The following is a 14,089-nucleotide window of genomic DNA, read 5'->3' on the forward strand; positions in this document are numbered from 1 at the left end:
TGCGAAACCATCAGCTACTTGCTTGTTTGTATCCAATACAGCACCATTCAACGTCATAACATTATTACTAGAATTACTGCTATTTCTTTTACCTTTTAAAAAAGACCAAAATGACCTTATATTTTCTTTAATTTCCTTCTCACTTTCTTTAACATAGTATTCATACGCTTTACGTATCATTTTCTTTGAATCCCTTCTCATTATTTTATACATATCACTATTATATGCAGAGCCTTTCATATGTTTTCTATAATACTCCTTTAATTTTAACATACCGATTATCTCTTTGGTAAACCAACATGGATACTTCTCGTATTTTAGGTACTGTATTAGTAATTATTTCACACATTATCGTATAAAAAGTTTCTGTTGCATCTTCAATGTTGTCAAATTGTCTTAAGATAGTCCAATCTTTATCTCGAATTAATTGATACATTTTTAAAAAATCAGCTTTATGAAAATTGAAAATAAAGTTTACTTCATCTTTCAGCATACGGCCATGATCCCTGAATGGAATAATTATTTCTAGTGCAGGATGATGCAAATCTTCTTTTATAAGTGGTAATTTGCATCTTTGTACGAAAATATCATTTCCAATATTACTAACGACTAAATCTAATATTCTAGAATTACAGTTTTTTATATTATTTAAAGAGAACATATTATGTAAACTTATAAAATTAGCAAAAGATCTACAGTATATATCCCCATTCAAAAGATCATAATCCGTACCACTAATTAATGGCATATTAAAGTCACCAGCTACCAAGATGTTATTTCCCGTTAAAGAACAATTTTCTTCAAATATTTTATAAAAATCTGAATAATGGCTTAAAAGTGAACCAGGCGTAATATAAGTTACTATATAAAGAGTTTTGCCATATGCATTGACCTTAACACATAAGTTCTCAAGATCATTTTCTATTTTTATATTGGTTGTAACCAAATGATTTTTAACTGCTATAAGTACTCCACCACCTCTTTTGCCTACTCCATCCTTTCTAAATGTTTTATAATTACTGTGAAATATTTCAGAATCAATAATGTCACTTTGAAGCCAAGTTTCTGTCATAATAATTACATCAAAGTCACACTCTATAGTACTTAAATATAAATCATGTTTTCGTTCTTAAACCCCTAACATTTTGATAATATATATTTAATTTATTTATCTTATCCGTATACATGACTTTAACATATGTTCAAAGATTTTCTCAGTTCCATGACTTATGACAATGCTACGATATATTCCATAGTTTTTAATTGAATTACAGAACCCCCCTGATTTTTTCTCAGAAGAATTCGCCCAATATTGTCAACCCATAAATAAGCATAATTCTTTTCCCGTTTCACTTTCCTAGCATGTCCAAAAATCTTTATACGATAGGTAGTTAGACTTTGATTAATATAAACTATACCTTCGCTCATATAACCCAATTGATTTATATTCAAGTTACGTTTTACTTTTCTCCTCGCAAGGAATTTATCTTTATCTTCCCTTCTTATAAACTTGACAATAATACCTCCAGCTGTTTGATGAGGGAGTTTTTTAAGCCTATGACAGACATCAATTGATTCACGCTTAATATCTACATCTAATACCCTACCAATATGCTTTACAATTTCATACGTGTCTTCATTCTGCTTTTTCGGTATACCGTATATTTCAATTACATTTCTTCTACCGTATTGTTCAAGTTCTTCTACTTCACTTTGAGTATCTTTTAGTTGTGTTTTAAGCTGCAAATTTTCATCTTTCAACTGCTCTATTACTTTAGTACACTCACTTATTTTCTCGCATTGCTTTTTGATTGTCACCATGGTCTCATCAAGCTTTTCGTGCGCGAGATCCAAAGATTTCCCTAGCTCTTTTCCCCTTTCACTATTATTTTTCTTTAATTCCCCGATTTCAGTTTTCAAACTTTGAAGAAGTGAATAGATTTTAGCGAGAGATGGAGACACTAACTCGGATGTATCACTATGCATACTAGAACGCCTTTTCTTTTGACAAACTTGACAAAACCATAACTGTTTTTCATTTTTAAAATACTCAACATCCGTTTCCTTTAAATAAACACATTTAGCGTGCCAGAAGTTAAAGCATATTCCGCACTGAATTTTACTTAATGCTTCTTGCCGAGGGACAGGTTTCTGACATTCTCCACAACTCATGTCGAAACTTCGATATCTCGAAAGTGCTCAGAATATTAAAGTAGGTTGGCAACACTTGCACGCCGGACTTGGTTTGTTTACATTGAACACAGCACACTATTTTTATGTATATAGCAGATAATTCTGCCTATATAATAATAGTTAAATAATTAACGTATTCTCAGTTACTTACTGCACAGTTTCTGTTCCTTTAAATAACAGCCAACAGCATAATAACTACACAATTTTGTATTTCTGAAGCACTCGATCACGGTAACTTCTATGTATCCATCCAGAGTTGGATCTAAATCATAAATCCGAAATCTAGCTATTCCTTCTTGGTGTTGAAATTTTCACAAACAGTAATGTATAATTCTTAATCTGACAATATGCTATTGTGGCTGATTGTTGTTTGTAGTTCAGCAAATAATAATAATAATAATAATAATAATAATAATAATAATAATAATAATAATGATGATGTGTAGTGGCATATTTAAGGGAGATCTGTCGGGTATAAGCCCCCCGAAATTTTATTTACTATAAATATATTAAAGTAAATGAAATTTCTTGCAGAATGTTCACATTTCCAGGACTAAAGTTAGCGAAGCGTCCCCCTCTGAAACAAAATCGTAAATACGCCACTGATAATGTGTAATGTCGAGTCTCATCTTGAATATTGTACGGTAATTTGGAATAGTGAAGGAAGATATTTTAGTTCCTCGATTGAATCAGTTCAAAATTCATTCCTAGTTTGCTTAAAATGAAATTTAAAGAAATTAGAGAGGTGAGCTTGCCAGACATAAGGGTGGATCTTAATATTACCCTTTTCTCTGACAAGTGTCGGCTCTTTGAATTGAAATTTTTCATGTAATTCTGCACTGAGATTTTGTTCTGGAGAAGTTTTTATCGATAGTATTTCTCACAGAAACATTATGATTTTTTTTTTCGTTTATGAGTAAATATTTAACTAGGTCTTCACAAAAGTATAGAAACAGCTAATAATTTTCACCATGTTCTTGATGTGTTTCATGAGAGTTTCAAGATGGTCTGTAAATTATTTTTTAATTTTTTTTAAATAATGTATGAAATTTTTCAGTACTTGTATGTTTGCAACTGATTGTCCTGTTTTTTTTTTGTATTTTCTATTAGTTATGTATTTGTTATATATTTATTGTACTAACATTTTTTTATCAATGGTACGAACCCTATATATTTATATATATATATGTTGTTTGTTATCCTGTGAACTACTCTTTAAATAATAGTTGTATTTAGTTTGTAATAAAACAGTTTTAACATACAGTTATTAAAATTAAATAATAATGTTAAGTAAAAAGTAGTTCACAGGATACCAGAAAACATGATACGTAATCAAATACAGTTGAGTTCGTTCCTCTAGTCGCTGCCTTAACTTAGATTTTGGAGGGAAATTCTTATTGTGGCAACACTTTAATTACTATGGATGGCAACACTGAAACTTCTTTAGGTTCATATTTTCTGTTGTAGAACAACATTATCTATGATTGTAGTAAGTTGCATTTCATTATCTCCTTTCATTTATGAATAAACAAGCAAAATAAAAATGGTAAACTTTGTATCATTTTTAGTATGTCAGGCTCTTAAGAGCAACACTCACTTAGAACCCGAATAACAAGCAATTCAATCACAGACATCTCAGCAACAAATTTTCACTTAATCAGTGCGTATTTTTTCAATCAAAGATGTTTCCAACTTTGCTCGAAGAACCACATTTCTGACAAAGAAAAGGATTAATCAAAAATGTTATTCAGATGTTACGTGAGAAATGAACTTCAATTATTATAAGCTATAGGCCTAATATGGTTTGTTTAATATATCCAACAAATAGCTTTTGTCAAATTCTAAATGTTACAAAAAGTATTTTTGATGTAATCCATGTGTTTCCAATTCTGTATATTAATAATATGTATATTAATAATATGAATTATTGTATATTAATAATATGATAAAGATTATAATCTTATTGTGTGTCTTGTATTGAAATACACATTATGTACATATCTGAATAGTGTTCGAATCAGGCCCGTAACCAGAGCGGGGTTGTGGGGGCCTGGCCCCCTAAACTTTTCGTAGCCCCTCTAGACCTTAACAAAATGCTATTATTAATACAAAAAACACAATTTAGCTATTTGTAAGAGAATTTTTAAATGACTTGGCTCTAGTAACATATTCTTGGCTCCCCAGAACCTCTGTGGCTGGTTGCGGGCCTAGTTCGAATTAAACTTTCAGACGAAGGGAATGGATGTTCTTGTGTTACACACATACACATATCGGGTGTTCTAAAAATGCCGCGCACTAAAAAAAAAAAAAGAGAGAGAGAGAGTTAATGAACTATACCCACAAACTGTAAGAGGTGATTCCTTACATCAAAATAAGAGAAAAAGTTCATATAGTACTATGGGGATAAGTGCATAGTTTCAGAGCTAGGGCTGTTCAAAATCGCGAAAAAGCCAAATTTCAATAGGTCCTATTTCGAATTTGAGAAACTGTGGGTGGTAGTCCTTATCATCGTAAAGGAAGTCACCCATACGCAATCCAAAAATGCATATTTCATTAATGTTCAATTGGTGTACAGAGTATTCCATACAGGGTGAAATTCCCAGACATGCCATCAACCGAATTTTGAGATATGCTCTGACTTTATGATTGGTCCAAAGTAGGCAAACGATAAATTTTGATAGCAGTGAACACGGAATCCTTTGGCACGATGCCGGAAGTGTTAAGGATCACGATTCACTGCTATCAAAATTTACTTCATCACGGTCTCTGGTACTCGAGAGAACGCATGCTGCAATGTTTCTTTCACGCTTGTAAGTGAAGAAAACGTGAAATATACCGTGATGAAGTACATCTCTCATACATTTTTCCGAAAAAAAAGAAAGAAAGAAAGAAAGAAAAGAAAAAAGCATGATGCTACCGGTTCCTACCACTTCCGACTTCCCTTCGAAGCATTGGATATCCATTGTTGTCAAGGCTTGCCTCCTGCCTACTTTGGACCTCCTTGAAGTCAGAGTATATCTGAAAACTCTATTGAGACCATACACCCACCCCACCCCGTTAATTCGAACACTGTATCTGAATATATAGATATTTCAGGTTACTCAAAAAATTGGGTCAAGCAGTATGCCTCACGAACCTTAAGTCTAGAATAATACAGAGGCTGTTTCCGATCTATGGTGACGATTTCAAACAACATTTACCTTAAGAGAAACCATGTCGCTACCATAGCCATTCAACAGTGCGGAGTCTCCTGTGAGACAAGGCCCGCTTCAGAATGCCGAAGGCACAAAAGTCCATCGGCGAGGTATCAGGGGACTTCACTGGAATGCCTGTGAATGGAATGGCACGAATTTCTGTTTCTGCCACCATTTGTTGGAGGAAGAGGCGTGTTGAGTGAGATGTGTGACTTGACGCCTTATCTTAAAGCACCCACATAGATTCTTTCTCCCGTAGAGATGGGGAATGTCATGGCGATAAACGGGTGTCAGGACGTTAGCCTTGATAATATTCCGAATTCACCTTCGTTTTTTTGGCTACACGATGTATGGTCAGCTTGCCCTGGTACGAGTATCCAGCAATGATAACGAAACCTGTGTAAAAAGGTTCCTTGCATTCAGTGAACCATCTTTGAGAGTCCCTGGCACCTGTCGATCGATAAAAATTTCACGTGGCTTGTGACAGTCATCCAGATAAACATATTCCTCGTCTAGTTTTACATCAAACTTCAACTTTTCACCGGCCAGGTATCGCCCATACAGCTTTCGACAGTTAGTGTGACGTTCCTGAATGTATTTTGGCAAGAGCTTATAAACACGCCCCTTCTGTCGCTTTACTAACTTCAAATCACGGTTAATGATAGTGTACACGGTCTTCAGTGATGCCTGTAGCCGGTTCATGACATTCCTCGGTGCAGATGGATTCTTCCTGGTGACCAGAGCCCCGCCTTCCGAATTCTAGCTCGTGTGCAGCTAGCGGCAGGCCGGCGGTTGTCGTGTTTCTGCACCACAGGAATCATTCTACGTTTCGCCTTACCTGTTCCTTTCAACACCCTGACATGCCATTTTTGGACAGTGAATCCACGCTCCTTGCACAGTTTGATAATGCACTATATCTGTAGTTTACCTCGGAAAGGGCAGTTATGTAACCCTCCCAATAAGCACTTATTTTCGGCGGCATTTGTCCCGATATGCACTTACCACACCTGTTACGCATAGTCAATGGTTCAAGGTGTCCACACGACTGGAAGGTACCTTCTCTTCCCGCCTGGCGGTACTGCACAAAGTGTGTAACTTCGTCACAATAGATCGGTAACCTCTGTAATCTTTTGGATATTCATATAAACTTATTTCCTTTTTCAATCCACTTATTTGTTTTCAAAATCTTTATTTCTAGGGATTCGCCAACTCTACGTCTGATGCTTCATCATATCCAACCATCCCTATAACATCTTTCCCTTACACAACGACTGATAGCGTAATGAATTCTAGCACTTCTGGGTATTCAACTACGCCTAGGACATCACTTCCTTACACAACGCCAAGTGATGTCATGAATTTTAGTACTACTTCTCAGTCTGCTTCATACTCGACTACGCCTGTGACATCACTTCCTTTTACGTCTACCATTGTGACAAATTCTAGCACGATACAAAGTTTACTCTCGACAATAACAGAAGTCTTCTCGTCTACTTTCCAACCGCAGCTTCATCAAGCACAAATAACGTCACCAGTCACTTCTCCTATCGTCACTTTACCCGAGACAATTCCAGAAGATTTCTTCACAGACAGGTAGGCCTAACTTTATATATATATATATATATATATATATATATATATATATATATATATATATATATATATATATATATATATATATATATATATATATATATAATTTAAATAAATCTATTAATGTTTGGTACAATTACAAAGTAAATTTTATCAATTGGCTCTCTTATTTTACAGTATTTTTTGTTATCAGTTTTATATCTGCGAGGACTACAATACCACAGTGTTTCGTTTATATTTTAAATTGTTAGGGCCTTATTCAGAGTCGTAATGACGCGTGATTAGTGCCATACTAAAAAGTTCGACTAACATATGTTTCCTGCAGGTAGCAGGCTTTTAGCATGATGCTAATCATTCGTCAAAACGACTCTGCATAAGGCGATTAATGTTTACTTTGTTCTTTTAAAATTTTGTTACTATTTTCTCTTACTTCGACGTTCGACGTTCGTGTTGTGTTTCGACGTTCTGGTAATTTATAACTTGAATACAGTTTTGTAAAAAGAATAATCTTAAATAATTTCGAACTTATTGTTCGTAATTTTCCTAACCGGTAAAATGAAAAGCAATCTATGCGGTTAAAATGTTACATAGATGTTTTCGAACGTTAATGAGTATCTTATCAGAGAAGACCAGTTTTTCTTACGAGTTTTCCTAGAGTCAACATGTATGGCATCAGATCACATGTCATTTCCTATGTTCTGAATGATCCTATGAGACACTCGTTTCTCCTGTTTAGAAGATACTCTATTTCGGAACGAAACTTCTAAGATTTCGTTTTAAGGTTGGTTTAAAGGGACAAGTTTTGTCGATAGATGGCAGTACAATCTTCGTATCTCCCATGTATTTTTTACCTTTCACGAAAATTCACGATTTCTGTTACAAATTTCAACCTACAGACTTCAAATTTTTAGAAAAGTAACTTCATAATCTATCGAAAGCAATAATCCGTGCCGATTTTTTATTTAGAATTTTCTTCATTGTTGAAATGGCTTGGTTGTTGAAATGAATATCCAAACCTTTAGCAATGGAAATGTTTTAACAATGAAGAAAATTCTAAATAAAAAATCGGCACAGATTGTTCCCTTTAATAGGTTATGAAGTTCCTTCTCTAAAAATTTGAAGTCTCTACGTTGAAATTTGTAAAAGAAATTGTAAATTTTCGTGAAAGGTAAAAATTGCATGGGAGAGATACGAAGACTGTAGAGACATCTATCGGCAAAAACTGTCCCTTTACACTAACCTTAAGCGACATCAGGTGAGAGAAAGTGAAAACAAAATTGTTTTCTCCCCGCCAAAGAATACAATTTCTGAAGTTGCTAGGAGTGGGTTTTGTATAAAAGATGGGATTTCTATAATATTTTGTACTGAACACATATCCTAATCTGCAGTAGGCGTAATTTTTACCATGATGTATTGTGGACCAGCACCTGGTAATGTCAATCGTTATGATAAGGAAAATCTCTACGTCTATGGCACGAAAAGACAAGATTTCCTGTAAGAGCTTTCATAACATTTTTCCCTAAGAAATCTTGTAACAGAATTCCTAGGACTTATTCCATTGTGTAGAACAGGCCTTATTAGCTGTGCTGGCCACTTATCGTGCTTGATGTTGATTACAACAGCGAGTGGAGAGAAAGTGAAGAAAATGAGGAAGAATGAATGTTTTATCTCGTTTCTGATCTTTATGTATTAAAATTTATGTATTTTTAGAACTTAATTTATTTTCTCAGCGATTTAATGGCGTCTTCTTAGAGGTGTTCATTTTCTACATCAGTTCCCATTGTTTTTCACTTTTTATCTCTGAAGATCGTCGATATCCCTACAAATTGTATTTTTCTGTTTTTTCTTCCTGAAAGTCATTTTATGCCATTTTTTTAAGTATCACTTTTATCACACAAAATTCTTCACTAGTAGATTTTTTACCTGCAGTGTTCAGCAAGAACCGATGTGAAAATCGGTGGTTAATCTACACTCACAAAAGCGTTTGTTTCAATATTTTTTTTCCTTTCATCAATTCCTGGTTGGGAGCTTCTTCGAGGCTAAGTGGTTAGCGTACGTGTCTTTGGCGTGGGAAACCCGGGTTCGATTCCCGGCGGAAGCTCATTTGATTCGGATTCCACGTTAATCCGTAGATCTACGTCTCATATAATCTCGCTGTTGAACGGGACATTGATCTCAACTCAATTCCTGGTGGTATCGTAACAATAGTAATCTCCAACTGTTATCGTGCGGATATAATGCTAAATGGATAGTAAAAATTAACGAAGAATTTTTCCATTTAAAAAATATTTATTTTATAATTTTCCAATTTATTCATTTTCATTTATTTGTTTATTTTACAAATTTATTTATTTAACTTATGCTTTAACTTAATCAGTATATTGCTTCTGGATTTTGATAATCATATTCAGATACGTATGTCTACAATATCATTTCCTTTTATGACATCTACTGATGTGAAGAACCCTTGTACAATATAAAGTTTATTCTCGTCAATAACACCTTGTCAGTTGCATAACTTCAAAGCACTAAGTCTAGAAAAGACAAGACTTCTGCAGGAAATGTTATTTTTGTACAGTTTTTTTTTATATATATATAATAACACTGTCTGAACTTACGCTTTCTACACAGCACATCATTCACATATGAGCTTGAATCTCCTTGTTATTCCTCACAACATATGTACATGTTCCTTTACAGACACAAGTGAAAGATGTCTTGATAAAAATTGGCAAGGGGAATCATAAAGGGGAGATTTTTTGGATTATTTTTACAATGTCTCCCATCGTTTGCAAGATTAGATCCTACTTTTGGTTGGACTTTCTAATTCATGTAGGGGCTACGATTAGTGTTTTCTTTCTTCTTGCATGCAGTATGTAATAAGGAAGTACATTACATACACAATTAATTATAATGTCAGTGATATATGGTGTTCATTGGGCAAAACACTCCAAACAATATAACAAAGATTCATCTTAGACTGGAGAAATGGTTATCCGTCGTTTGTCATCATCATTGGCCATAAGGCGTTCGACGTAATTAATCACGATATACTTCTAAGCAAACTTGTGACATTCAATTTTTCACGAAACCTTCAACAATTTATAGCGTCCTTTCTTTGCCAACGCAAACATCGCGTTCGATACAAAAATATTCTAACTGAGGAATATGTCGTAGACTCTGGTGTGCCTCAGGGATCAAACTTAGGACCTCTATTATTTATATTATTTGTTAATGATTTACCACCTGTAATAACATCATCCCACAAACTATTGTTTGCTGACGATTTAAAAATCTATCGTAGTATCTCCACGGAGTTAGACGCTATTTCTTTGCAAAGCGACATAAATTCTATTTTCCAATGGTGTGAATCAAACAAATTGCTGTTAAATATTAAAAAATGTAAAGTAGTATCATACACCAGGAAAATGAACTATGTCCGCAATGTGTATACTATTAATCAAACACCAATTGAAAGAGTGGATTATATAACTGATCTTGGAGTCACTCTGCAGTCAAACCTATCATTTTATATTCATGTCAACAGAGTAGTTGGTGAGGCCTTTAGGAACCTTGGCTTTGTTATGAGATTAGGAAGTGATTTTTCTAACACCGATGTCCTCAAAACATTATACATTGCCTATGTAAGGTCTAAGGTGGAATATGCAGCGATAACATGGGGTTCTGATAGTAAGAAATATACAAGTAAAATCGAAAACATTCAAAATAAATTTGTGCGCTTTTTAACATATAAAGAAACAGGGATATATCCGAAATTTGAGAAATATGAAGATCTTCGAAGCAAATATTCATTACAATCACTTGAAAGCAGGAGGACTCACTTCATTTTATCTTTCTTACATAAAATAATTCATAGTACAGTAGATTTAGAATATTTACTATCAGAAATCAAACTTCACGTCCCACATAGAACAACCAGACCCCATAATAGCATATTCCATCTCTCAGCGCAAAGGACTAATGCATTGGATGTATCGCCTGTCAGAAAAATGTGTTTATTGTATAATAAGATGTCAGAAAAGCACCCAGAGATAGACATTTTTAGCTATAGACAGAATTTTACTCTACATAAATAAGGTGTAGATCATGTTATATGTATTTTAAAGTATTTTGCTATCGTATTATTTTGTTATCATATATGTATTTTAAATTATATTATCATGATGGAAAACTGTAATTAGGCATCCGCCTGTTGTTTTCTGAAATAAATAAATAAATAAATAAATGCTTGAGATATATACAACCCCTGTATACAAATATATGGTGTTGGAATGTATAACTCATAGAATATGATGCTTTACTTTTTAAAAATTTCAACACTTCCAGTGTACTTCTAAAAATGTAATAAAGAAGTAACGGCCATTTTTTTAATGTTCAATTAGAACTGAACAATCTACACAAAATTTGCAATAGATCAGTGAAAACGGCATCTTTCTAGAGCCCATTGTTCCCAAGAAATCACTATCAAAAGATTGGCGACAAACATATGAACCTTTCTTGACCATAAACATATAAACCTGCCATTTTAATATATGGATTGATTGCATGGACCTACTTAATGAATTTAGAATTAATGTTTCAAAATAATATGATCCGATCTGAAAATATCACTTTCTTTTACGGTGACGGACTCCGACCAAATGCTATAATAAAGTGACCAGTTTGAAGATTAAATGCAAGTTTTAACAGGCTAATGAAAATTAAGATTAAACTGGTTGTCAGTGTTAACAGTACCCTATAAGAAAGTTCACAGCGGATGTATGAAATTGTATAAAGATAACCAAAAAAGTTCTGTCGCTTTTTGTGGAATTCTGTGTTAAATTGGCCCTCACACCGTAAGTTGAATGCGAATGGAGATAAGGCGAAGGTCAGTTGTTGATGTGGGTATATCCAATATACTATCTGGTTGTAGCAGTTCAGTTACACCGTGAACTCGCGTAAAGACAGAGTGAACATGGGACCTCCACAGAGCGTCATAAGGGCGTGTATGCTGTACAAGTTCAAACTGGGGTCAAACGCCGCTGCAGCGGGGTGGAAGATATGCCAGACCTTTTGTGAGGGTGTCGTGACTACACGGACAATGCAGTGGTGGTTTAACAAGTTTAAAGACGGTGACGAAACACTCGAAGACGCACCATGTCTCGGAAGACCAACAAATGCACAAAATTAAGATCTTCAGGCAGTAATTGATGCGAACAGTAGCCAGACATGTGAGGAACTGGGACTACAATTCAGTGTGAGTGGTGAAACCATTCGGCAACACCTCCATCAACTTGGGAAGTACTACAAGGTGGGTCGATGGGTCCCACATGATTTGACTCCGGGCCAGAAGGCAACGCGAGCAGGCACCTGTGTTTTTTGCTGTCTCGTCTGAGGAAGGAGTCATTTCTAGACAGAGTGTTGACATGTGATGAGAAGTGGGTTCTGAATGAAGCTCCACGGCGCCGTCATCATTGGTTAGCATCCCATGAACCGGTTCCAATACAGCCCAAAACCAGCACTGCACCAAAAGGAGGTCCTCCTATGTGGGTGGACTGCTCGCAGCATGGTGCATCGAGAACTGCTACCAGCTGGTCAGAGCATCAATGCAACTGTGTACTGTCAGCTGTTGAGCCGTGTTCAAGAAAAACTCAAAACTCTTAATCCTCCTGTTACTGGACAACGCTAAGCCCCTAGTGGCTAGGATGACCCGGGACACCATTCTACGCCTTGAATGGAAAACAATATTACATCCGCCATACTCCACGGATATTGCACATTCCGATTATCACCTGTTCTATTCCTTGGACAATCCCAGTTCAGATCTTAGTTCAAATCCAGTTTAAATCCCTAGTAGAGGTGCAAAATGCACTTGATACTTTCTACGCTTCACGTCCTACCAAGTTCTAAAGCGATGGAAATCACGGCCTTCAAGAACGTTGGCAGAAGGTGTTGATGCTGATGGGGTCTACTTTTGATGTTCCAGATACGTCTTAGCGGCGTCATTAACTTGTTCCGCCACCAATGAATTTCAAGATGGTTTCTTTTGCATCGTTTTGTGCCGATTTGTGCCCCTATTCCCACGTTTTGTGCGCCACCGGAAGTGGGTCAAAACGGGCCTCCAAATATGGCGGAACAAGTTAATGCTGTTCCGCCACCAACGAATTTTGAGGTCATTCCCATCACATCGTTTTGTGCGTGTTTTGTGCCGTTTTGTGCGCCTATTCCCACGTTTTGTGCGCCATCGGAAGTGGGTCAAAATGGGCCTCCAAGGTGGGGCAAAAGTGACCCACTGTTCCGCCAACAATGAATTTCGAGATGGTTTCTTCTGATTCGTTTTGTGCGCGTTTTGTGCCGTTTTGTGCGCCTATTCCCACGTTTTGTGCGCCACCGGAAGTGGGTCAAAACGGACTTCCAAGGTGGGCCAGTGACCCACTGTTCCGCCACTAACGAATTTCAAGATGGTTTCTTTTGCATCGTTTTGTGCGCGTTTTGTGCCGTTTTGTGCGCCTATTTCCACGTTTTGTGCGCCATTGGAAGTGGGTCAAAATGGGCCTCCAAGGTGGGGCAAAAGTGACCCACTGTTCCGCCACCAATGAATTTCGAGATGGTTTCTTTTGCATCGTTTTGTGCGCGTTTTGTGCCGTTTTGTGCGCCTATTCCCACGTTTTGTGCGCCATCGGAAGTGGGTCAAAATGGGCCTCCAAGGTGGGGCAAAAGTGACCCACTGTTCCGCCACTAACGAATTTCGAGATGGTTTCTTTTGCATCGTTTTGTGCGCGTTTTGTGCCGTTTTGTGCGCCTATTCCCACGTTTTGTGCGCCATCGGAAGTGGGTCAAAATGGGCTTCCAAGGTGGGGCAAAAGTGACACACTGTTCCGCCACCAATGAATTTCGAGATGGTTTCTTCTGCATCGTTTTGTGCGCGTTTTGTGCCGTTTTCTGCGCCTATTTCCACGTTTTGTGCGCCATCGGAAGTGGGTTAAAATGAGCCTCCAAAGTGGGGCAAAAGTGATCCACTGTTCCGCAACCAATGAATTTCGAGATGGTTTCTTTTGCATCGTTTTGTGCGCGTTTTGTGCAGTTTTGTGCGCCTATTCCCACGTTTT

The 14,089-nt window shown here is 36.2% G+C and overlaps 1 protein-coding gene across 1 annotated transcript in view; it reads left to right on the forward strand.

Moving 5' to 3' along the window:
• Positions 1-14,089, forward strand: part of LOC145671424 (ATP-dependent translocase ABCB1-like) — a 190,824-nt gene that overhangs the window by 58,091 nt on the left and 118,644 nt on the right. The window contains exon 4 of the mRNA XM_081740597.1: positions 6,586-6,980. Coding sequence (XP_081596723.1) covers positions 6,586-6,980 — 395 coding nt within the window. The remainder of the gene's footprint in view (positions 1-6,585; positions 6,981-14,089) is intronic.

Source organism: Thermobia domestica, chromosome 15 (genome assembly GCF_964235325.1).
Source record: "Thermobia domestica chromosome 15, izTheDome1.hap1.1, whole genome shotgun sequence".
Taxonomy (NCBI): domain Eukaryota; kingdom Metazoa; phylum Arthropoda; class Insecta; order Zygentoma; family Lepismatidae; genus Thermobia; species Thermobia domestica.